The following is a 23,243-nucleotide window of genomic DNA, read 5'->3' on the forward strand; positions in this document are numbered from 1 at the left end:
CATGTCATTTTTTATCTACAGACGAGGGAAAAGCTATAAAATCAAAAATTATCTAACACTTTTTATTAAAAAAAAGACAATAAATCAAACTGGAGCACAGCTCCAGCTCATTACAACTGATATCACAGCTAAATGTCATGTTTCTATGGCAACTACAGATCCAGCTCATCCATCATTACAGTTACAGATATGAACACGTTGGGGTGAAATTTAAAAGGGAATTCACAGTGCCTTTTATCACTTATTTAAAGTGCCTCGATTTAAAGGCTGAACACCCCAAACAAGGCACGATCTATCAGAAGATTTTAAAGGTTCAAGTCAGGAATTTAAGAATCAAACTCTTGTTTTTTTTTGTTTTTTTTTTGGTCTTCTTTGGCACCAGAGCATCAGTTCAGTCCAGCGGCTCATCAGCACGCTCTCCAAAACACGACCACAGAACACCACAGATGTAAACATGCACATCGGTACACGATAAAACCAAACGACGATTATTTAAATAATCACGGGACATTTATCCAACAAAATCAAAAGTTAGTATTGAAATATTTGCCTTGCCTCCCCCTTACAGTAAGAAACACCTGGGTTTGTCCCCCGCCTAAGACACATAAACACAGTAATCAAAACTAGAACATTTCTCAAACAAGCAGGCAAGGTCTAGGCTCAGATCCCTGACTAAACCTGTCAGGGATCGATACAGTGTCAGTTATTAAAGATGCTATGTTTTGAATTTCATCATCTTTTCACCTCTTTAGGTGAAAGACAGAGAACCACAAACAGAGCCTCTGGGAAATGTAGCATGAATTTGAAAGAATTAACAATACTACTGAAATTAGATGGTTTACATTATCTATACCGCTTATCCTCTTCAGGGTCATGGGGGCGGGCTGGAGCCAATCCCGGCTGACTTTAGGTGAGAGGCGGGGTACACCCTGAACAGGTCGTCAGTCTACAATGCGTTGTATTAATATTTAGAAAATGCAACACACAGCACTTTAAAGATGCTGTAACTCACTCCTCAGTGAGCCTCTGTGAAGGTCTCCTGTGCCTCCCATAATGCTTTGCCCACATCCATCATGCTGGTGCGTTAAAATGCACAAATATTCATTGTCGTCTCTTTACAAATGGTTGTGAGAAAGAGGTTTGAGCTTCACAACAATGCTGGCCAGCAGCGCCTGTTATAAACCGAGTCGGTCCACAGCACAGCAGTCGCAGGGCGAAGTCGGCTGGTGGTGAGGTCTACAGTTAGACAGGTGGACAGTCTGAGAGGATGAAAGGGCTTTTGAGGAATCACTAGTGGTTATTTCCATACACATTCAGTTGGAGAGGGAGCTTCTTGTGCTTTCTTTAGCTGGTCAGTGCGATACACCAGACACGCTGCCTGTGGTGTAAACACATGATAAAAGGTTTCTGATACTTAAAAAAATAATGAATGGGCAAAGGTCAGATGGCCATAGGGTCCCTCCTGGTGAAGGTGCAGTCCCACATGATGCCGTCCCCACTGGGAAGATGGCTGGAGGGTAACATGACCCGTGTGAACCAGTGACTGAGGAACAGAAGAACAAGATTTAAATAAAGCTAAAGAGGAAACAAAGGACATTTTCGGACCTGCAGTCTTTATCAGGCGGTGGTTCATATGGCTCATTTTACACACGGCACACACAGAGATTGTTTCCACCAACATGCACCGATTTTTTTAGTCTCTGACAGTTCAGGCCAAGTGTAAACCTTAGGGGCTGACCCTGACTGAAACAGACTTGGTCCAGTTTGGTTCAATCAGTCGTCACGTCCAAATCATATTCATAATCAATGTGGGGAAAATGGCTATGATGGCTGGATACAGCAGGATACACCAAGACTCATCAAAATCCAAAAACTGGTCTATATCTAAGTAACAATGTGCAGTAAAACGTAATAAGAAGAATCTCATGCACAGTTTAGGAAAACGCAAAACCTGAGCTCACCTTCTTTCCTCCACACCGAACAGTAACCTCCAGTTGTTCATTCTACCGTGATGGTGTGGATTTCTGAACGCCTGCATCATAACAGAAGGAACATCAACAGCCATTTTCGAAGTTGGATTTTTTTTTACTAAACTCTTGCAGAATTAAGGATCCGATCAGTGTATGTACCTTGCCCTTCTCCTTGAGTCTTTTGGTCTCTTTGCGGTTGATGTGGCGTTCCACGCTGGTCTCTCCTCTGCTGATGAGCGTGGCGTGCCACAGGGTGAGTCCTCCTAGAGCTACCGCCACTGAGCTGGAGGGGAAGGGTGGGGGCACGTTACAACCTTTATTTTTTTTTTGGAACAGGAAGATATGAGCGGTGACGTGCTGCTCACCTGGTCAGCACCCAGAGGAAGATGATACTCTTGTGAGCAGTGGTTTCTCTGAAGGTGTAGTCAGGAGGTGGGGTCTGATAATAACTCTAAAGGGGACGAAAAAATACAGTTCAGCTTACAAATTGCTTCACAATGGCGTCAAGTACGGAGATATTTCACTGTGAGAGATGACCTGAGGATGTTTTATCTCACTGCTCTCTGAGGTCACCCTTGTTTGTTTACCATCTGGTGAGCAAACACCCTTGAGATAAGACCATCCTGGATAAACATGAGAGCAGAAAGCCAAGATCGCTTTCAGGTCTCCCGTTTCACTTCGCTTTTGCCATTTGAGATCGATTTCTGCCTTCTAATTACCACCTGGCAGCCGCCACAAAACAATTCATCTCAGATAAATCTTGTGAAAATGGGAAATAAATCCAATTATGGTTAAACTGAACTGGAAGATACTGATAACAGACAACAAACACAGATACTGGCACGACGTTCGTCCTCACCTCTATAGCATTGTACGCCTCCAGGAACAGCTCCCTGCTGCTGATGCTGCAGTAGATGCAGCCCAGAGTCATGTAGAGGCAGAAGGAGAAGAAGTAGCGATGGTTGAAATGGCCCACACAGTTATTCAACCAGGCTGGAAATAGGTTCAGTTCAATATGTACAAAGTGGGAAGTTACAAAACACTTTTTAAAATTATAAATAAAAGTCATTTTCGTGCATTGTGCTTCGGGTGTTTCCTTTAAAAAGGATACGACAGTGGTGGTCCATCTTCAGAACACACCTGCAACACAACAGAGGCAATTTAAAAAACCAAAAAAGTTGATTGTTGAGTTGATCGAATGACTGACAGGAACAGAGTTGGCAAATGGTCTTACACGCTGCAGATGCTACAGTGGTGCGTCCTGGGCGGTTTGGCAGTGATACACTTCTTACAGATGGACACTGAGGGAATGTGAATTTTGTCCTAAGATAAAGGAAAAAAAACATAATTAAGAGGATGTTATTATTGTGTCTTTAATTGAAACAAGAGAAATCAGATCCAACCATCTACCTCATGCAGTGACAGTGGAGACCAAGGAGGCAGAGAAACTTAAGTAAATGGATAAAGCAATGCACCTGCTCTTCTTCTGCTGACAGTGTGAGAGCTTTCTTCTTCTCTAAATATGTTTTCTGTACAATTAGTAAACAATGTCTGCAGCACTTTAATCAATAATTCTGATAAAATATTACAAGCACAACCAATTAATGGAGATTTTTTTTCATTCCAGTTAATATGGTATTGAGAATACTTGTACAGTGCATCTACACTGTGTCACTACATCATTAAACATTTTCCCACAGAGCTGTGAGGTGTTTGGTACCTTGGGCGGGTGTCCCGGAGAGGTGGTGGTGGCCTTGTAGTAGTGGAAGACCACCATGACGAGAAGCCAGTGGCCACAGCAGAGGTGCCACACGGCCCAGTGCGCAGGGTAGGTGCTGAGGATCGTGGGTAGGATGAACAGGTAGACGATGACCACCACTGAGGTGGTCAGGAGGACGACCAGACACACAAACACCTGAGAGGGAAAAAGAAAAGAGAGGGTGAGGAAAGAAGATAGAAGTGTAGAAATAAAAGAGAAGAGAGGCGAGCTTACCACTCCGAACCAGCGGGTCACGTTGTCCACAATCCAGTAGACGGGTTCGAACACACAGTCCAGCACAGTGTCTGAGTTGCTGAGGCTGTTGTAATACAGTGACTTCAGCAGCAGCTTGCTGTAACTCCACAGCTCCAACAACCTCCCGCTGATCCACGGTTTGCTCCCCCCGCCTCGCCGTCCTCTCTGCGAGCGGCACAGCCGGCACCAGCGCAGCGCGAGTCGCATGGCCCGGGAGAGCTGCCACCTCCAGCTGCTGCCCATACGCATGCCACCACAGCCGCCGCTGCCTCCTCCTCCTCCTCTCCTACACACTCTGCCTTCCAGACACACACAAACACACAAGAACACACACCAACAGTTACAAACACAGGCTGCGTAAAACAGCAGCTCTTCGTAGCGGAGCCAGATGACGGGTGAGGTTGCCATTGTCGTCTCCACCTCAGGAGAACTAAGAGTGATCACAGCTCCTGGTGCACTTAAAAAGATAACTAGCTCCGAAACAAGAGAACAGGCGGCGAGCAACACAAGGGACTTCCACTCCTAGAAGGCCTTCTGTTTCCTGGAAAGCACTAAAGTTATTTAAGTTCGGTGACAGCATCCTCCATGCGACACATGTCCCTCAAAGCAAACAAGGACAGGAGCTATCAGGTAATGAGCTATGCCCATCAGCCCCAACAAATAAGCTTAATAATTCACAGCAAATCCAGAACTCCAGGCCATAAACCTCCAAGAAGCCTGCCAGGGAGATGCAGAGAGGTAACCCTATAAGAGGGAAATGCGAAGGGATGAATGTCGTAAGAAGGAAATAAAGTGGCTACCTGATCCTGGGGCATCATTTCATGAAAGTGAGTATTGGTTACACAGATAAGGCTTATTCAGGTTCTCCAAAATAGGATGGCATTAATAATGAGAGATGCTAATCAGGGACCCTTAATAGACAGTAACAGTAAAGTCCAGCAACGACCTGCCTTTGTCTTTTGTCTTCCCTCTATCAGCAGCTATTTGACCTCTCATGGTGACCACTGTTAACTCTGGTCTCTATTTCGTCCATATTTCTGTTCAGCACAGACACTTTGATGGACATTTGTGAAGTTCTGTCAAGAAACAGCACAAGTGCGGCACATGTCCCATCTGTCAATGTAAAACATGAGGACGCTGATAGGTTTTCAATTCTATCTTCACTAAAAGGTTCCATGCACAACATTAATAAGTCATGACCATAGTGTAATTACTCCATGTTAATGTACGAAGCACTTGAAGCTAGGACAGCAACTCGCCATTATTTTTTTTAATGCATTCATCATTTAATTTTTGCTTTGTCCATAAATATAAATCAATGTTATGATGTGAGAGAAGGAGAAATATGAAAAATGCTCCACCCTTTGAAGACACATGCAGCAACACCTCTGCGCGCTGCAGACAGGTTGTGGGCTGACTAAACAGAGTGTTTAAAAGGCGTAATATTAATGTGGCAGAGACAGAGAGCGAGAGAGTGGCACACAGCAGGGCACCGCCGCAGTCTCTATGGCAACCTGCTGGCCTAAATCTGGTCTTAGAAGAAAGGAAGATCACTGCCTGTGTGTCTTGCTGTAATAAGCTTTACCTCGTCCTCTACCTCTGAACTGGCAAGGTCTCTAAGAGTCGCAGAGGAAGAAGACGTGTCTGCCAATGTTTATGTTTAGACAGGCTTGTCTCATGCAAAAACATCATTAGTCCAGCGAGAGGATACTGATTGCAATTTTTAGTCTTATCTAGTCATTTATTAGATGATATATACTTTCTAAAGCACCAGATAAATACTTTGAACTTGTGACTGTTGGTCAGACTGTCAGAGATCACTCTGGAGACACAAGTCACTCTGTCCTGCAGAAAAGTGTAGAGGACACTGGTTTACTGTTTTTGATATTTTATGCAGTAGATGCTAATCTCTACAAATATACGAATACATGACTTGAAATAATCATTAGCACCAGCTCTATCTTTAGTCTCTTTGTTCCGAGGATGGTGATGGGGCAGCACAGTCAGATCTCATCCTGTAAACAGGTTTTTCAGCAGCTGGACTGCAGCAATAAAAAGGTTTTATAATTCATTGTCTCTTCAGTCTCTGTACCTTCTGCAACAAAGTAATATACTCCGGGTTAAGTCTCGGCTTGTCGACCTTTAACTTGACACTGACTCACCACTTTTACATGGACCACAGCTGCTGTTCTCTTCTGGATGCAAGTTCAGCCATACAGCACTCACCCACTCACTCTCCCCACTGAATATTAGGTGGGCATCTTAATGTTTATATCAATATGATGATATATGAATATGTCTTACCTGTGGTTATGGTTTATATAATACTGTATAGTGATTGTTAATTAGATGATTAGCTGGTTGGTCGATTGATAGAAAAGTAATCAGCAACTTTAGTGGATTAATCATTTCTGATTAACCATTTCAGTGTTCAGGGAAAAACCTCAGACATTATCCATTTCCAACTTGTCCACTCTGAGGATTTGTGGCTTTTCTCTGCTTCATTTTGTCAGTCAGAATAAAAACATGCCACAAGAGCAAAGAGCAACTGATCTCTGGGAGACTATGGCCATCTATCTCTATTTTCTCACAATTTACAGACTAAATGATTAATTAGTAAATTATTAATAGTAAAATTACCATCATATAATGTCTTATCCCAGTCTTAAAACCCACAATACAGTCCAGAACACAATTCCTCCAGTTCGTCACCATTTTGACAGCTGTGATTTTTTTCCCCCCTCAGATCGTAGTTTGGATTGGACACTGCATGAACGCACCAAGAGTCAAACCCAGAACACTGTTATATATATATATGTGTGTATATAAATACTGAGTAAAGTATATTTACTTGCCAGTACCTCTGATTTGTCATGAGGCTACACAAAGACAAACAGCTCTGTCCAAATGATGGTTGAGCAAGTCTGTGGCAGAGTGAGGTAAAGCTAACACACGCTCACGCTGACTGACTGAATGATGCTGAAAACGTAAATACCACATTTTTACATAAAAACCGCAAACCGACCCGGACTAAACTTGACACTGACATACTGTACCTGGTCAGGTGAAAGGGGCCGACGAGCCTACAGCACTGCGGTCAGGTCATGGTCAGGCTACACTGCTAGCTAAGCTCTCCACTGACTGACGGTTGCAAACAGTGTGCTGCACGAGCGGCGGCACACACAAAGATCGTCTATTGTACCGATGGTTCACTCATCAGCAGGAAAACTGTCACGTTCTCCTGGTTCATCAAACAGCCTGCGAAACATTAAAAGATGTTTTTTAATTGGTGGGAGTCAAGTGTCATTCAATCATATGCCAGTGTAGTTTGGCTGATTTGCAACTTACCCGTTAGACAACGAAAAGTTCCTTATTTTCCTTGTTTTTCGCAAAATAAATGCCCAAGTGGCACATCTTTTCTACTCCTCTTCTTTAATGGAAGTTCACTTGAGAGCGCCCAATGCGTTCTGGGAAATGAAGTTTTACAGTGCCTCCACAGTTCATTAAAAAGCCTCTCAACTCACGCTGTCGTCGCTAGAAACGATAACATAGCACTTTAGTATATACTCCCAGTAGCAGTCCTTGGTATTACAGTAACACATATTTTACAAACCGCCCATTTCAAAAGAAAAATAACGTTTTCCCCAAATTTCGAGTAACCAGGAAGTGCTGGTGTCATATGACTGTAGAAAAATGGCCGCGGTGCAGTGGTAAGGAGCAGTTTTCTTATTTAAAAAACACCAAATTGTCAACATAAATCAGATCAATCGTGTATATGTTCATATTGTGCCGAATTTTGAGAACGTACGTGCAATGCAAATGTTTGTATTGCAAACTTCAATACAATTTACCGTCCAAAATAAATGGTTAACTTTTTTAGCAGATTTTCCACATTAGGTTTTCAGTCAAATTTAACATGACAAAGTGTTATTATGGCTGTGGCTGTTGCAGTCCAGCAGAGCCTGTGGGGATATTACACCGATTTTGCTGCACTTAGGTAGCTTAGATTTAAATGTTTCTACCCCCAAATAAACAGATTAGCAGGGAATCAGCACAGGCACAGTAAGAAAAATTTGGTGACTTGTTATTCTATAGAAAATAAAACTGTATATTAGATAATGTCCCACATCCTGGCTGCTCTTATTAAGCACATGCAGAGTTTACAGATGAGGATTTGCCTTACAAGTGACAATATTAGTTCTACCAAACCAAACCAGAGCTGTTCCAGTTTCCAGATGCAGTTTGGCACTGTCAACCACAGTGTTTCATTGTTTGGAGTAATAGTATCTCATATCTCTGTCGTATTTATGTCATGAGCTGATAACCTGGTCTGGTCTGTCTGCTGTGTAACCAGGCGTTCCCGCGGGCGCAACTATGACACAGAGCTGCAGAGGTGTCGTCCTGAGGCGGCGCCAGTTGAGTTTGGAGACTACCATCCCCTCAAGCCCATAATGGTATCAGTGTCCTCCTGCTGTCCAGCCTCATCACTATCAGCTGTAGTCAGAAACACCTCTGTCACAACATCTGCATCATAAACCTCCTCCTCTCTCTGTAGCCTGACTCTCCATCTCCTCAGCTTCTTCCCTCAGCATGTTAATATCTATTAAGAGCACGATGTGTGAGCTTGTGATGTGAATTGGAAAATATGTAGTAGTGATAATATGAGACCCTTGGCACAGTCATTCAGTGTTCCTTTAACAGCTCTAACCTGACCCTCTCTACTCCACCCAGGTGACCGATACAAAGACCCGCCGTGGGGCTCGGAAAGGCAGCACCTCCTCCTCTTCTTCCTCCTCTTCCTCAGTGCCCCCGGACCCCCTAAGCTCCATGCTGGATGGGACCGACCCCTTGTCCATGTTTGCAGCAGCCTCGGCCAGTGAGACTCCAGCCATTTCACACAGCGCCTCCACAGGGGTCAGTTCACACTGCAGACACACTGAATGATATTTAGACAAAATTCTGTCCCAAAAGTTTTATTACCTTTACAAAACATCACGGAAGCATGAGCTATTAGCAGCTTCATGACTAAGTTAACACTTTCAACCCTCGGAAAGTAACAATAACTCAGAACTAATGGCATGATTCCTGTACTTGATTTGAACACTGAGATGTTGTGTTTCCAGGACTTGGGGAGAAAGAGGAGGGAGAAGGAGGAAGAGGTGGTGGGACCAGACTTTGAGCCCTGGTCGTCAAAGCGAGGAGAGATCCTAGCCAGATTCACCACTACCGAGAAACTATCAATCGTGAGTCGTTCTCCATCATAATACCAACAACCAAGCTTTACTATAAACTAAACTATGGAGGTTCATTTTATCAGCCTGCGCGCACACAGCCATCCTTTACTGGATATAAATCTAATGAAATTTTGTTTATTTTTGTAGAATCTTTTCATGGGCTCTGATAGAGGTAAGACCTGTGTTTTCATTCAACATTTCATTCAAAATATAGAGACTTTTTTTGTTTTTACTCTGTTTTAAAGCAGATAACTTGCTCCTGTTGTCTCTGTAGGAAAAGCTGTTAGTCCAGGATCCTCAGCTGTTTCAGAGAAAGTCCGCACTCGCCTGGAGGAACTGGATGATCTAGAGGAGGTAGGTTTTTATCTATGTTCACATTGGTGTGGGCCTGTATTAACACACAGATGTGTGTCAGGTGTGGTAATATCAGTGTCAGAGGTTCAGTTCAGACCCGGAGCTTTCATATTAAAATCATCTGCTCTCCTGGTGCTGTAAGACTTGTTGAAGCACAGTGAATCTATGTTAGTGTAAGTATTTTGGACTTACTTGTTAATGTGTGTGTGTCTCTTCAGGGTTCCCAGAGAGAGCTGCTGAACCTCTCCCAGCAGGATTATGCCAACCGCATTGAGGAGCTGAACCAGTCCCTGAAGGAAGCCTGGGCCTCCGACCAGAAAGTCAAAGCCCTGAAGATTGTCATCCAGGTAACCCAGCGACTGAGAACACCTAACCTCAAAAGAACAGGGGGAAAAACAATCAGACATACATACATCATCAGTCATGATGGCAGTGATGGATTGACACTGTCTGCATTTACTGCTTTTCTAAGCATTGATCTGATCTTTGATGTGTGCTCCAGTGCTCCAAGCTTTTGTCTGACACCTCGGTGATCCAGTTCTACCCCAGCAAGTTTGTTCTCATCACTGATATCCTCGACACTTTTGGTGCGTGAAGAAGCCTTGTTTCCTTAACTTCAGTTCTTGTAAAAACAGTTTGGAAGTTTTCTGAGTACAGTCTTATTTGTTTGTAGGTCGGCTGGTGTACGATAGAATCTGGACCATGTGCTCAGACCCACGACCCTTGCCAGGTATGGATCGAATATCTTCTTCCCATAGTATTTCTGGGCAGTATTTTTCTTCAGCTTCTGAGGTGTCGCTGCATTGATTTGATTTACGTGTCACTCGGTGTCCTCCCTCCTCAGACTCGTTCACAGTAGATGATGTGAATGACACGGCCAAGGAGACGTGCCTCAACTGGTTCTTCAAGATCGCCTCCATCAGAGAGCTCCTGCCCAGATTGTATCCTTTGCCACCATCAGCTCTCAGGGACAGATCATCTGCACTGATCCCAGGCCTGTTTTGACTTATGATGCTCACATGCAGATCAGGCTGTCTCTACTAAGAAAATAAGGAAATATTGAAGCATCACCAAGCGTTCTTTTAGCATGCTGGAGCTCAAATTGACACAGACTTGGCTGTGGTCGTCTTGACCCTTATTATAATCACACTTATTACCTAGTATGTAAATTTGATTCTTTAACCTCCATGATCAGATATGTCGAAGCTGCCATTCTCAAGTGCAACCGCTTCCTGACCAAATCGTAAGTCGTCATTGTTTGCTTCTCTTATTGGATTTATCAGTTTGTAGCCTGATTTCTCTTTACATCTCCACAAGAACTGAACTTTAGCTTTAAAAAAAACTTGCTTCAAAAGATTAAATATTTACTGTAACATATGTTAAATTCTGCATTTACCATTTCCAAAGCCCACAGTTATGTAATTCTGTCCGTCCTCTCTCCGTAGTGGCATTCAGGAGACCCTCCTTCGGTTGACAGCTATGATCAGAGGGATCGGAGACCCTCTGGTAGCGGCGTATGCCAGAGCGTACCTCTGCAGGGTGAGACAGTGGACATTTTAAACATGCTCAGTATTTTTTATTCATCACTATCAACGAGGCCACGTTACTATCTCTCTCCAGGTGGGCATGGAGGTGGCCCCCCACCTGAAAGACAGCCTGAACCGCAACTTCTTCGACCTGCTCGGGACCTTCCGCCAGATCAGCGGTGAGAGTGTCCGGAACCAGCTGGTGCTGCAGAGGGTGGAGGTGCCTGAGTACCTGACGCTCTACTCACCTGCCATCAGCTGGATCCTGCAGTGCATCGCCTACAGAGCTCCAGAGGTACACCATCACTTATTATTTGACTTATTTAGCTCAAACTGAAAGATGTTGAATATTTATCAGAAAAAATGTTGTCATCACTCATTTTTTTGGTGCAGTCATTCTGTTTGTTTTTCCATTTCAGCCTCTGCTAACAGAGATGATGGAGAGATGCAAGAAACTGGGAAACAAGTGAGTGTTTTATATATAGATTCAGATTAGATAGATATAGAGTTATATACTGCCAACAGAGAACACAGTGCTTAGAAATGTACTTAACAAAAGCATTATGAAGGGTTTATTCAGTGGTGGTGGAAAAACAAGGAATGTGCTTTTAACAGGAAAGATTTAATGTACCTCTGTTTCCCACAGTGCCTTGCTGTTGAATTCAGTAATGAGGGCGTTCAGGCCGGAGTTTGTCGCAGCCAGAGCCACTGACTTCATCGGGATGATCAAAGACTGTGACGAGGCCGGCTTCCCAAAGGTCAGAGGAGACAAACACGTGTAATATGGTCGTGACTTTTTACTTCTGGCCTTGAAGAGAATGGAGGAAATGACGGTGAAATATGGTGGAATTAAGGAAATTGAGGTTTCTTCTACTGTTGAGGTCTACTTATGATGTATCTGCTTGAAATTCGATTGAATGATATTTGATTGTCGTTTCCTCTCCAGCATCTGCTGTTCGGATCTCTGGGTCGCAGTCTCGCTTGCGCCGACCCTCCGGAATCCGAGAGGCTGACGATCTTGAATGAAGCCTGGAAGGTCATCACCAAAGTCCGCAGTCCTCAGGTACTTTTAAGACCGAAGCTGCTTTCACACCGACTTTTATTTCAGTCAGAATGTTCCAGATCACGGCTGCGTGTGTGACTGTTGGTGGTTTTTCAGGATTACGTCAACTGTGCTGAAATCTGGGTGGAGTTCACCTGCCGACACTTTACAGTGAGTCAGACACAGGAGAGAGGATGAGTTGTTTGCTTTTCTTATCGTTGGGAATCCGACAACAATCTTCTTCTATCACTTTCTGTCTCCGTCTCTCGTTTTTAGAAACGTGAGGTCAACACCGTTCTGGCTGACATCATCAAACACATGACCCCTGACCGGGCGTTTGAAGACGCCTATCCCCAGGTTAGCAGCTCATTGGCTAACAGGACGAGTGACCGTGCTGATTTTGAAACTGAACCATTCTCCATCATATTTCTGCCTCTTTAGTGACTGTGTTTTGTTTTGACCTGCATGTAGCTGCAGTCGGTGATCAGGAAGGTCCTCACCTATTTCCACGACTTCTCCGTCCTCTTCTCCATGGTGAGTAATCTGATTATGGACTAGCTGAAAATGACCAGTGACTTCCCTTCATCCAGCTGCAGCTCCACACATATTTGATTTTTTTTATTTCCCAGGAGCGTTTCCTGCCGTTCCTAGACATGTTTCAGAAGGACAGCGTGAGAGTGGAGGTCTGCAGATCCATCATGGAGGTCTTCATCAAGTAAGACCCCACCTCAAGTTTGCTGAAATCATATTTATGATTCATTTTTTTTAAATTAGACTTTTGTCTCCATCTTCAGACACCAGGTGGATCTCACCAGAGACCCGGTCATCCTCAACGCCATGCTGCACATATGCAAGACCATGCACGACTCTGTCAAGTAGGGTGTTTACCTCCATAGCTGTTGTCTCTCATGCCCAGCGGCAGTCCTCAGTCAGTAAACCCCTCTGCTCTCTGTGTTGCAGCGCTCTCACTCTGGAGGATGAGAAAAGATCTTTGGCTCTGCTGATCATCGGCTTCATCCGCATGGTGAGACTTCTCCGACCGATGTCTGTGGTTTGAAGGATAAGAGTAGTGTTATTTTATATTTTATTATGGTCAACAAATCCCATGAAGCAGCCACAACCAACTTCCCCAGCTCTCTTTTTACACTTTGTTCGTCCATCGTATCGTTCAGGTTTCTTTCGGTCGTGACTTTGAGCAGCAGTTGAGTTTCTGTGTGGAGGCCAGAGCCACCTTCTGTAACCTGGAGCCAGTTCTGGTGCAGCTCATTCACGTCAGTATGAATCTGAGTGTGTTCATTAAATCCAGTGTATCACACACACACACACACTCTCACACACGTGTTCATGCTGACCTTATCTTGTCGTTTCCAGACGGTGAACCAGCTGGCGATGGAGACCAGGAGGGTGATGAGAGGGAGTCACTCCCGAAAAACAGCGGCGTTCGTCAGGGTGAGTCGACGCGTCTGATCACTGCGGGCCCCCGTACGTTCCCACAGGAACAGTTATCAGTGTGACCAGTTGTTCCTGTGCCTCTCTCCTCCAGGCGTGTGCTGCCTACAGTTTCATCACCATCCCGTCTCTCAGCAGCATCTTCAGTCGTCTCAGCCTCTATCTTCTGTCTGGTCAGGTTGCGTTGGCCAATCAGTGTCTGTCCCAGGGTGAGCAGGCTGCTGGGTCTCAGATTTTACTCTGAAAGTAAAAACTCAGGGCATTTTCAAGTCTTTGTGCTGGGAATGATTACTCTTTCTCTTTTTTTTTTTTTTTTCTTTCCTTGTTCCCTGAACCCCACCCTCTCACCCTTACACCTCTTTCTCTCTCACTTGTCCTGTCTCTCGTTACTTCCCCCTTTCCTCCTTTGTTTCCTCCTTGCCTACCTCCTTCTTCCTCCTTACCTTTCCTCCAGCGGATGCCTTCCTGAAGGCAGCGGTCAGTATTCTTCCGGAGGTTCCTCGCTCCATCAGCGTGGAGGGGAAACTTCGTTCCTCTGAGAGCTTTCTGCTGGACTTCATCAACAACTTCCTGGCCACGCTGCTGGTTGTCCCGGTAATGCACTCTATCCTCTCCAATTGGCCTCATAGAACAGAAAGATAAGGAAAAAAAATTTAGAATAAGGAGTGGGAACATTCAGTTCTTCCTCACTCCTCAGATTAGACAGCTCAGTGTAGGGGTTCAGAGGAGGTGTACCAGACCCATCATTTCCCCCTCAGATTCCCTGTAGTTTTACAGATCCATGAGTGTGCGTACGTGTTTACAGGACCATCCGGAGCACGGCGTGCTCTACCTAGTCCGCGGTCTGCTCAACATGGTCCAGGATTACACCTGGGAGGACAACAGCGACGCCAAGGTCCGGGTCTACATCAGCGCTCTGCCCCTGCTGGCCGCCATGAGCCAGGAAACCTACCTTTACTCCATCCCCAAAGGTACATGCACACGTAGTGTAATAAAAATATCTCTCTACTGTGACTTTTAGACTAAGGAACTCCCTAATCCTAGGTTTTAAATGTTGTAACACTTCTGCTGCTCTGCTTCATGACCTGAGACTGTGCTTTTTATCCCTCTGTAAGCTGTAGTGGTTTCTTTTATGTGAACGCTTTACGACAAACTTGTTCATCGAAAGCCTCTTTTCCCTGTCTTTCCTGGACTCAGTGGATTCCAATGAGACACTTTATGGAGGAGACCCCAAGTTTCTATCAGAGATCAACAAGCTGTGCGAGACCCTGATCGGTCAGATCCTGGATCATCTGAAGGCGCTCGGTCGGGATGAGGTGAGGACGGACGCAAAGAAGCAGCGTTTGAGCTCCTCTTGTGCTTCTGTATTTTCTCGTGATGCTCCCAGTTTTACAGTAACCACTCCGCCTGCCCTCTCTGCTGCCAGTAGCACTGCGTTGACATTCTTCTCGGCCTCTTGCAGCAGAGCACACGGCGTCAAGGCGCTGTAGCCTTCTCACTGTTCGGCGTCCTGCTGGCCCACGGTGACCTGAGGAACAACAAGCTGAGCCAGCTGTCCGTCAACCTGTGGAACCTCAGCCACAAACACGGATACTGTGAGACACGGATCTCAGTGAGTTCACATCCACAGCTCTGCTCATAATTACTTACAGGTTTCTTGTACTTGCCTGAGAGTTTTCAGTCATCTGTTATTTGTAGCCCCCAAAACGTGCTTCGAGTAAACGCAGCCTCGCTGTCTTCCCGTCTCTTTCTCCCTGCTGCAGGTTCGGACCCTGGAGTACATCAAACACCAGGCTCAGCAGCCCGACATGATCCACCTGTCTGATACAGTCCAGAGACTCACACTGCAGACCCGCACCTGAACACCACCCTCCTCAAGCTTTGTGAAAACATCTGCGCATCACACATCAAGTTTGTGTAAGTAAAAGAAAAGCACAAAGAAGGTGTTTTGTGTGAGGACACTCTGAACACTTGAAGGGGTGTGAATGAAGAAATTATTGATAGTTATAGACTGAAGTTACAGAAATCTGTTGGGCAAAAATTCCTTGGCACGGCAGATTTCTTCAAGATGACATGATTCAAAGTATGCAAAGAAAGAAAAATGACTTTGATCTGCAGAACAGAAAAATAAAGCAGAAAAAGGAGGCGACAAGTGTCATACAGTGTCTGCTGCTCTGTTTTGGGCCTCATTATTTGGTAAATGTGGAAATGCTTCAAATGTTATAACAAAAACACAGTCGCAGCACTAAAACCATGCTTTTTGGCAGTGATGTGTCTTTGTCAGTGCAGGAAGTGCTGTTGGAAATCCCACTTTCAGAGTTATCAGCATCTGTTTCAGAGAAAAAAAAATTAGGTACAACTGATTTTGCATCACAACTGTTCTCTGTATTGTAACATAATCTATCATCATGCAACATAAATAATGTAATAATATTGGATTAACAATAGTGTTTTAACATGTTGTCCTCTTTGTGCATTTGTAGAAATAAATAAATAAATAAATACTCCTGCTGCTTTGTACTTAAACACCGATCATGTGTATGAATCTATTTTTTAACCTGTTGTTTTAACATAACAGATTTCTGCTACTTATTAAAAAAATCTTAACTACAGTTTTTATGTTAGAAACAACAGTCTCTACAGTTTTGGTTTTCCTTAGTAGAGCCCCATGAATCAGCTTTTTAAGACACAATATGATGCAATGGAAAAAAAGGACAGGACAGGAGCGTTTGTCTCAAGACATTCTCAAACTCTTCTCCGTTGTAGTTTATTTATTCAATTAGTGAATCATTGAAAAGGCAAACAACACCCCCTTTAGTTCTCAAAGGAAAAAAAAAAGGCAAATACAAAAGCTGTGATGATTTTCACTGACACACACAGGCGCGCACGCACACACGCACACACGCACACACACACACACACACACACAGTAGGCCTTTGGTCGCACACCTTTTTTTACTGCCCGATAATCAAAGGAGAATTCTGACAAAACTGACTCTCAGGTTAGTAAAAAGTTTTGTTCGTTCTGCACCTGACATGTCAGACAAAAAGCGTGGCAGAGCATGTTCTGTGATACTGTTTCGTTTAGTTGCTGATGTCTTTGGAAAATGTTGTTGAGGAGCCTGAGAGTCAGTTTTGCCTGAATCTCCCTTTGGATGTTTCGACCTCAGAGGTGTAACGGGGAGGCCTGCAGGAAGAGCTGGTCACCAGAGAGAGTCCTGGTTCTGAACTGAGACTTTTCATGACTTAAACATTCAAATAAAATTCTGCTAAGTCATCACTGTTTGCAGGTTTTAGATTAGATTTTTTTGCCCCCACTCTCTGATGACCGCTGTTGTTAACTAACTCCTTGACTGCCACACCACTTGTCTCTCACTTGTGTCTTCAACATCATAAGATAGATAGCAATCACAGCAGAGCATGTACACCGACAACTCAACACTATTCTATCTGTCCTTCTGTAGCACTAAGACATGTAGCCAGCCAGTCCTGTATGGAATGACAGAATGGTCAATATTAAATAAATAAATCTGAAGTCCTGAAATAAAAGTAAAATATTTAAATGAACCAATAACCTGTCACATAAATCAATAAATTATTAAAAACACATACTTATCAGGAAATGGTATTTCAGCAACCTCATTTTAAAAAAACAAAAATGTTGAAGCAACAAAAATTAGTTTTAAATAATATAATCAATAATAATAATAAATATTGAATTATGTTACAGTTTCTTGGTTCTTTACTCAACTGATAATGAGATTATTTATTTCATAATGTCTTTATTTAATATTGGCCATTTTGGACTTCCATAGTCCCACACAGATAAGAGTAAATAAACACTATTCTACACTGGAAGACCTGTGGACATTCCTAGTTTCCTAGTATTTAGTAAAAAGTCTGACTTCACAGGCGGGATTTGACCCCTCAAGATTATCTGGAGCACAGTTAGGGTTTTGGTCTTTTTTTTTTTTTTTTTTAAATCCTAAAAAAAAAAAAAACAGCCAACCGACAAGACCTGGACTGATGTCACTACGAGGACGAAACGAAGCTGAAGACTGAACGATGTGAGCAAAGAAAGCAAGCAGAATGAGTGTGTTCTCTGTGGGCCCGTGAAGTTAACACTGATAAACAGCAGTTATTGTACTGTGCACAGGCTGAACTAATGAGGGACTCCTGATCCACCTCCAAGAGGAACTGTTTAACATAAATTAAAAAAAAAAAAAAGAAGAAGAGAGAACAGAAAAAGAGACAGAAGACTTAGCCAGAAATAGTCAGGTAAGCAGCAGGTTTAAATATCAGCGTTTTATAACATGCAAAGCGAGATTCACTCCAACAGTCGGGTTTTCACAGTGTCTCCTTTTGCTCCTCTCATCTCTAGATTTGCCTTTGCAGACCCTAAGTGCTTCCAACGCCTCATAACCAGAATTTCTAAGACTTCTGGCTGTAACTGTAACAAGGCCAAAACTGAATCTTCCAACACAGTTTCTCTTTGAGATGGTGCAAGCTCAGCAGCAGTTCAGCAAGTGCACATTTAAAAAAGAGAAACCTCTACACTGGAGCTATTTGTATACAGACAGCTCTACGTTTGTAGCCATTTTCTTGAATTAAAAAAAAAGAAAAAAAAAGACAGCCACCAATATGATCCACAGAGGAGACACTGAGCAGAAAAGGTTTGTTTGGTTGAAATTCAAGGTGCACAATGACCTCTAATAATAAATTACTCAGAGATCTGGTGTCTTTTATTTTTTTTTTTTTTGTCCATGAAGCCAATGGACAAACTACAGATGAGAGGTGGCCCTGGCTACAAGTACAATTTAATTTACTACTGAAAGAAGAGACTTAACGGAATAAGCTGTTGAAAAATGCCAACAACAGCAACACCGTGGCTCTGATCGAACCCTGTGTGTCTGTATGACAAACAGAACAGTTGGATATTTGTAGTGAGTTCACTAAACCCTCTTCTAATGATGCGATCAACATTATGCAGAGGGGTTTCACTTGGGATACTATCCTCTCTGCTGGGAGACTCCCATCAGGAGCAGGGTTTCACAGGGAGAGGACAGTTGGTTATCTGCTATTTAAGAATGATAAACCCAGAGTAAGACTCCCAAACTAACAAATCAAATAATGATTAAAATAAAATAATTCAACACGGGGAGAGTTTGCAGTTTGGCGCAGTCAGTCCAGGCAGTGCTGTCAGGGGATGTTTTGGCGGCCTGATTCTTATTCTGATTTTGGACTTGACAGGGTGGGTTGGGGTTTCTGGAGACAGCACGCCTCTGAAAACACAGACCAGAGCCTCGCCCCATCCCTGCTGTCGAGGTGACGAAGGGAGGCGGGGTGGTCTTTCTCATTTTTTTTTTGTGTGTGTGTGTGTTCATTTGTTCTCCTTCTCCTGGGCTGCAGGCTCAGTCCAGCTCTATGGGGCTGCTGTCCTCCTGGGCCTCTTCAGCCCCGTCATCCTCCTCGCCCGACCCCATCAAGCTATTCAGCAGGTTTCCTGCACCATGTGACAGAGTGACCATCATTCTCACATAAAAAAAGTGACTTAACATCAAGTCCTTACAATGGTTCACCTTGGACTGAGGTTTTCTTTTTCAAAAAGGTGTTGGTTAAATGGGCAAAGCCATGGTGCACTCACCTAGCAGTCCACCGTATGATGGCGACTGTTTGGGTGGAACGCCAAAGAAAAGCTGTCCTATCCTGTCGAGATACTGAGGAGCCACGAAGGTGTCCGAAAGGAAGAGGAAGGCAGAGAGACATGGTTGTGAATGAGACTGACTGCAACTTTACAGTCGAAGACATGGGCTATGTAAACATGCCGAGTGAGAACACAGAAAATTCCAAAATGTTTTTAACTCTCGAATGAGAGGGAAAAACTGGTGTACGCACAAAAGGAATTTTTTTTTTTAATTTTTAATTTTAATTACTTTATTGATCCTTCCTGGGAAAATTACTCTCTGTATTTTAACCACACCAAGTGAACAAAACACACACACAAGCATGCACATGCACTAGAGACGCTGCAGTGAGGTGCCCGGGGAGCTATGGTCGCAGAGGCAGGGGAGGCGCGTCCATCGAACCCTCCACCCTCCGATCTCAGGTCGGTCCAAAGCCGCACTCTTAACTTGCTGCGCCACGGCTGCCCCCTCATGAACCAACTCCTCCCTCCATTCACAATCCTGACATCACCATATCTGACCAATGACCTTTCTGCCTGCGTTCCTGGAGCCAGTCAATCACTGGATGAAGGTCTTTAAATATCACTAGCTTTCTGCAGCTCTCTCTTACAGACCTACTTTCGCACAACCCATCTCGTCCACATCACCACCATAACCTCCATGATGTCCAGGGACACTTGTCCAAAGGTTTCCACCAACCACGAAGAAACAACTGAGTGTAAAGCAGCATCTTAACTCTCACCTCATTATACATGGGGTCCCTCTTCAGAGAAGGTTGATATTGTTCACATAACACTGTGAAAACTGTTAATTTACCCCTGAAGGAACAAAGAGAAGAAAAGTTTTAAATACTGCTCATTATTATCTTCACTAACACAAAGCATTTACTGATTTTTACTGATTCTCTTCTGCTGAAGATAATATCAGATACTTAGAATTACAACCGTAAGAGGTAGTGGGGTTTCTGAGCATTAAATATAATATATTTCCTTACCCATCCACTGCCAGCAGCAGAAACCAGATAAAGTTTAGTAGAGGCTGGACGAAGGGTGGGCCCTTCTCTATGGACGGGTGTTTCTCTGTGTATGTGCTGAACACCACAGAAGCGCTGTTTTTGTTCTTTAAGCAGAGGAACCTGGAGGAGGTTGTGAGTTGAGAGAAGGAAATTACATTAATTGAAAGAGGCACAGACAATAAAAACAAGAGGAGATGATGGGAAAGAAAACATGGCAGAAAGTGTGACACGCACAAAGGACAACAAATACCCATATATCCAAAGACATTTTAATGAAACTGCTGACAAATAGAAAATGGATACGACCGCAGGCTGACATGTTGAATACATCGGTGCCACTTCACTTTCTCTCCTTCACACAGATTCTGAATTCAAAACTTACACCTTGAATCGAATAAGGACTATGGATTACATTTACTAGGCATTACAGACTACTCCTGCATTCATTCACAGGTTTGAGCTTAGACATTCAACTTTTACAGTGTGACGGTGTAAAAGAAGAAAAATAATAATCATATTTGTGTTTTCAGACAGTGAGAGTGACACTCCACTTACTGTAGGACGGCCTGCGCCACAAACATGTCGACCTCGCTGCGGAAGCCTCGTGACGCTGAATACTCCACCAGCATCTGTGCGCAGCCCTCCCCGTCAGACGAATGCAGGAAGTGATAACGAGACTCGCTGTAGTTTTGCTCTGAACACACAAAAAAATGTCAATATTTAAACTGTTATTAAGATATTAACTTTCACTCAGTAACAGGGCAGCTGGTACAGGATTAAGAGCAGCGAACACCAGCCAGATGCTGAGAAATAGGATGGGGGTCCTGATGTGATCATTTGATAATTGATGAGACTACTTCAAGAAGCTCAAATACTGATTTAAGACTATTTTAATGATTACAGTTTCTCAACATGTTTCATTTGATTAAATTCAATATTTATCATAACTTGTGATAAGCACTTCTTATTACTCTCCACACTTTCTAAACTAAATAATAAACTGATTACCTTTCCACAAGGTGACAGCTAGCAGTTGGTGTAGTTTTGGGTGACCCAACTTGCTGGATCCTCCTGTGGACCATTTCAAGGCTCTGGACACAAACGCTACTCTCTCTGGAGAGTTTTGGTCCATCAGGCTGAACAGCTTAGCCAGGCTTTCTGCTCAACAAAAACACAAACAACCCCAACAGCATCAGAGAAAGCCCCTTCCAGAAAAGTCCTATTGTGCTGTCCCCAAGAAAGGCGGGCTCCTCTGAATGCCAGACAATGTAAGGCGGCAGCTTTTATTGATGATTGTGCAAAGAAGAGATGTCACAAAGTGATCCAGCAGATCAGCACAGCACCAACCAAAAGTGTCTTTTAAAGGCTCAAGGTTGCTACTCACCTAATATTTCATCTTCAACTTTTGTCTCAGATTTCTCCAACACTTCCAGCACCAGCATTGACAGATCTGCTGCACTGTTTTGCTGCAGACAAAAACACAACAAATTGTATGTTTTTTGCTGTGAGTAACAAGATTAAGGCGAGATGAATATGAGTTAAACTTCTGTTACATGCACAGTTTTACTAGTGAAAAGCAACACTGAATAATAAAATTAAAATTAGATTGCAAGACTGCTTTCTAACATGACCTTAGAGTTTTTAGCAAAAATCTAGTGCTGCATGTACCTGGTTATAGCTGAAGAAGAGCAGAGCGCCATTGTACATCAGCTCCCTGGCCTCAGCATGTTTTGCCTGTGACATGTACCTGATGAAAAACAGAAGTGTCAGCATTACACATGAAGTGACACTATCTGCTTATCGACACAGACACGTTTTGTCTGCATCACAACTCAAGACTATTCCTGGAATCTGAGACACACTCACTGGTTTTGCTTGAGATATACATCAAGGTATCAATGTGAACACTGCAATGAGTATAACAGCTTTCTTAAAGACCACAGCACAGCTGCAGTATTTTACATATGTGACAGGATTTCAGAGATTAAGATTTAAGTCATGAGCAGGAGAAAGCCAGTAATCACTCTGTGGTATGGAGAAGATTTGGTTTTAATTGGATTGGATATGAACATATACAGAGTCACGTAGCCAACCAGTTTGGCAGTACAAGTAATCTGTTTGTTACCCCAACAGCATCCACATTTTATAGTGTATTGGAGTAGATGTACACAATTAAAGAGTGTGAATATTCCCAAGAGAAACGGATACACTGGAAAACACACCAATTCTAAGACGTCTTATCCCAGATCCTGCAAATTTAACCAGAAATGCCAGCTACAAATAAAGACAAAATAAATATATTAAGTAAAAACATGTCTACCCTCTAGAGTCCAGACTGCGGCGATACAGTGTGTGGCTATCTGGCTAAATGCTAACACAGCTGGACAGCTTCAACAAACATGTTTAAAAGACGACAGCGGTTGACAAAGCAGTTAGCCCATATATTCTGTTATTTTGCGCGAGAAATGTGTTTACCAATAACACACAAAACCCCGCTGTCTCACTGTCTTCCTTTGGCAATCCAGCTAACGGCTTCGGCCACCATTAGCTTTTGGCTACGCTGCTAAACACGTAGCTAGCTAACAGCCGTTGTAAGATCGACAGAACAGCTGTCCAAACAAACAGACGGAACAACATGAGTGGGTGGGTCCGTGGGAGATTTAACCAATCACGAAAGGCGAGGTATAGTAGCAAGGTTGACAGAAGAATGATCTGGAACAGACAGGCCCCAAAGCCAAATGACAATTAACACGAAACGATGTCTTACCTAAAAAATAAAGTCCTGTACATCTGGTGTGCTTCATAGTAATCGCCCTTTTCAACACTGGCTCGCAGTTTTCCTTCGACCCTTTGGACGCCTCCACGATTTCTGGCACTGGAGCACCTCAGAGACTCCTGCTCCGACATCGTCGTTGCTCCGCAGCAGCTCTCTATCTCCGTCCAAGTGTTGACACT

The 23,243-nt window shown here is 43.6% G+C and overlaps 3 protein-coding genes across 7 annotated transcripts; 1 reads left to right on the top strand and 2 right to left on the bottom strand.

Annotated features, from left to right (window-relative positions):
• Positions 1 to 53: 53 nt before the first annotated feature.
• zdhhc16b (zinc finger DHHC-type palmitoyltransferase 16b) lies at positions 54 to 14,136 on the bottom strand. Of its 4 annotated transcripts, XM_041066986.1 has the most exons (13): positions 14,033 to 14,136; positions 13,493 to 13,829; positions 13,029 to 13,186; positions 9,765 to 9,941; positions 3,964 to 4,283; positions 3,691 to 3,885; positions 3,205 to 3,293; positions 3,082 to 3,110; positions 2,830 to 2,963; positions 2,336 to 2,421; positions 2,130 to 2,253; positions 1,962 to 2,032; positions 54 to 1,543 (listed from the first exon to the last, which is right to left on the bottom strand). In XM_041066986.1, the coding sequence occupies exons 5-13, from the start codon at positions 4,231 to 4,233 to the stop codon at positions 1,441 to 1,443; spliced, it is 1,101 nt and encodes a 366-aa protein (XP_040922920.1). In that variant the 5' UTR covers positions 4,234 to 4,283; positions 9,765 to 9,941; positions 13,029 to 13,186; positions 13,493 to 13,829; positions 14,033 to 14,136; the 3' UTR covers positions 54 to 1,440. The 4 variants fall into 4 exon arrangements, with proteins under 4 accessions (XP_040922920.1, XP_040922921.1, XP_040922918.1 ...); XM_041066987.1 differs by lacking the exons at positions 13,029 to 13,186; positions 13,493 to 13,829; positions 14,033 to 14,136 and adding an exon at positions 10,969 to 11,199; XM_041066984.1 differs by lacking the exons at positions 9,765 to 9,941; positions 13,029 to 13,186; positions 13,493 to 13,829; positions 14,033 to 14,136 and adding exons at positions 7,041 to 7,242; positions 7,333 to 7,412 and having other exon boundaries at positions 3,964 to 4,279.
• Positions 7,635 to 16,115, top strand: vps35l (VPS35 endosomal protein sorting factor like). Its single transcript, XM_041066982.1, has 30 exons — positions 7,635 to 7,694; positions 8,339 to 8,438; positions 8,716 to 8,898; positions 9,108 to 9,227; positions 9,366 to 9,390; positions 9,493 to 9,572; positions 9,791 to 9,919; positions 10,075 to 10,159; positions 10,246 to 10,302; positions 10,417 to 10,513; positions 10,768 to 10,815; positions 11,018 to 11,111; positions 11,193 to 11,393; positions 11,518 to 11,564; positions 11,745 to 11,856; positions 12,045 to 12,161; positions 12,258 to 12,311; positions 12,417 to 12,497; positions 12,612 to 12,674; positions 12,770 to 12,855; positions 12,935 to 13,015; positions 13,101 to 13,164; positions 13,313 to 13,411; positions 13,512 to 13,589; positions 13,684 to 13,798; positions 14,044 to 14,183; positions 14,395 to 14,560; positions 14,787 to 14,905; positions 15,052 to 15,201; positions 15,353 to 16,115. Exons 1-30 carry the CDS (start codon positions 7,678 to 7,680, stop codon positions 15,449 to 15,451), a joined length of 2,907 nt encoding a protein of 968 aa, XP_040922916.1. The 5' UTR covers positions 7,635 to 7,677; the 3' UTR covers positions 15,452 to 16,115.
• Positions 16,116 to 16,340: 225 nt separating this feature from the next.
• Positions 16,341 to 23,243, bottom strand: get4 (guided entry of tail-anchored proteins factor 4). 2 transcript variants are annotated; one of them, XM_041066989.1, is made up of 10 exons: positions 23,056 to 23,243; positions 21,957 to 22,035; positions 21,673 to 21,754; positions 21,297 to 21,446; positions 20,844 to 20,982; positions 20,268 to 20,408; positions 20,016 to 20,091; positions 19,234 to 19,306; positions 18,965 to 19,092; positions 16,341 to 18,924 (listed from the first exon to the last, which is right to left on the bottom strand). In XM_041066989.1, exons 1-9 carry the CDS (start codon positions 23,193 to 23,195, stop codon positions 19,001 to 19,003), a joined length of 972 nt encoding a protein of 323 aa, XP_040922923.1. In that variant the 5' UTR covers positions 23,196 to 23,243; the 3' UTR covers positions 16,341 to 18,924; positions 18,965 to 19,000. The 2 variants fall into 2 exon arrangements, with proteins under 2 accessions (XP_040922923.1, XP_040922922.1); XM_041066988.1 differs by having other exon boundaries at positions 16,341 to 19,092.

The sequence above is a fragment of the Toxotes jaculatrix genome, chromosome 21 (assembly GCF_017976425.1).
Source record: "Toxotes jaculatrix isolate fToxJac2 chromosome 21, fToxJac2.pri, whole genome shotgun sequence".
NCBI lineage: Eukaryota > Metazoa > Chordata > Actinopteri > Toxotidae > Toxotes > Toxotes jaculatrix.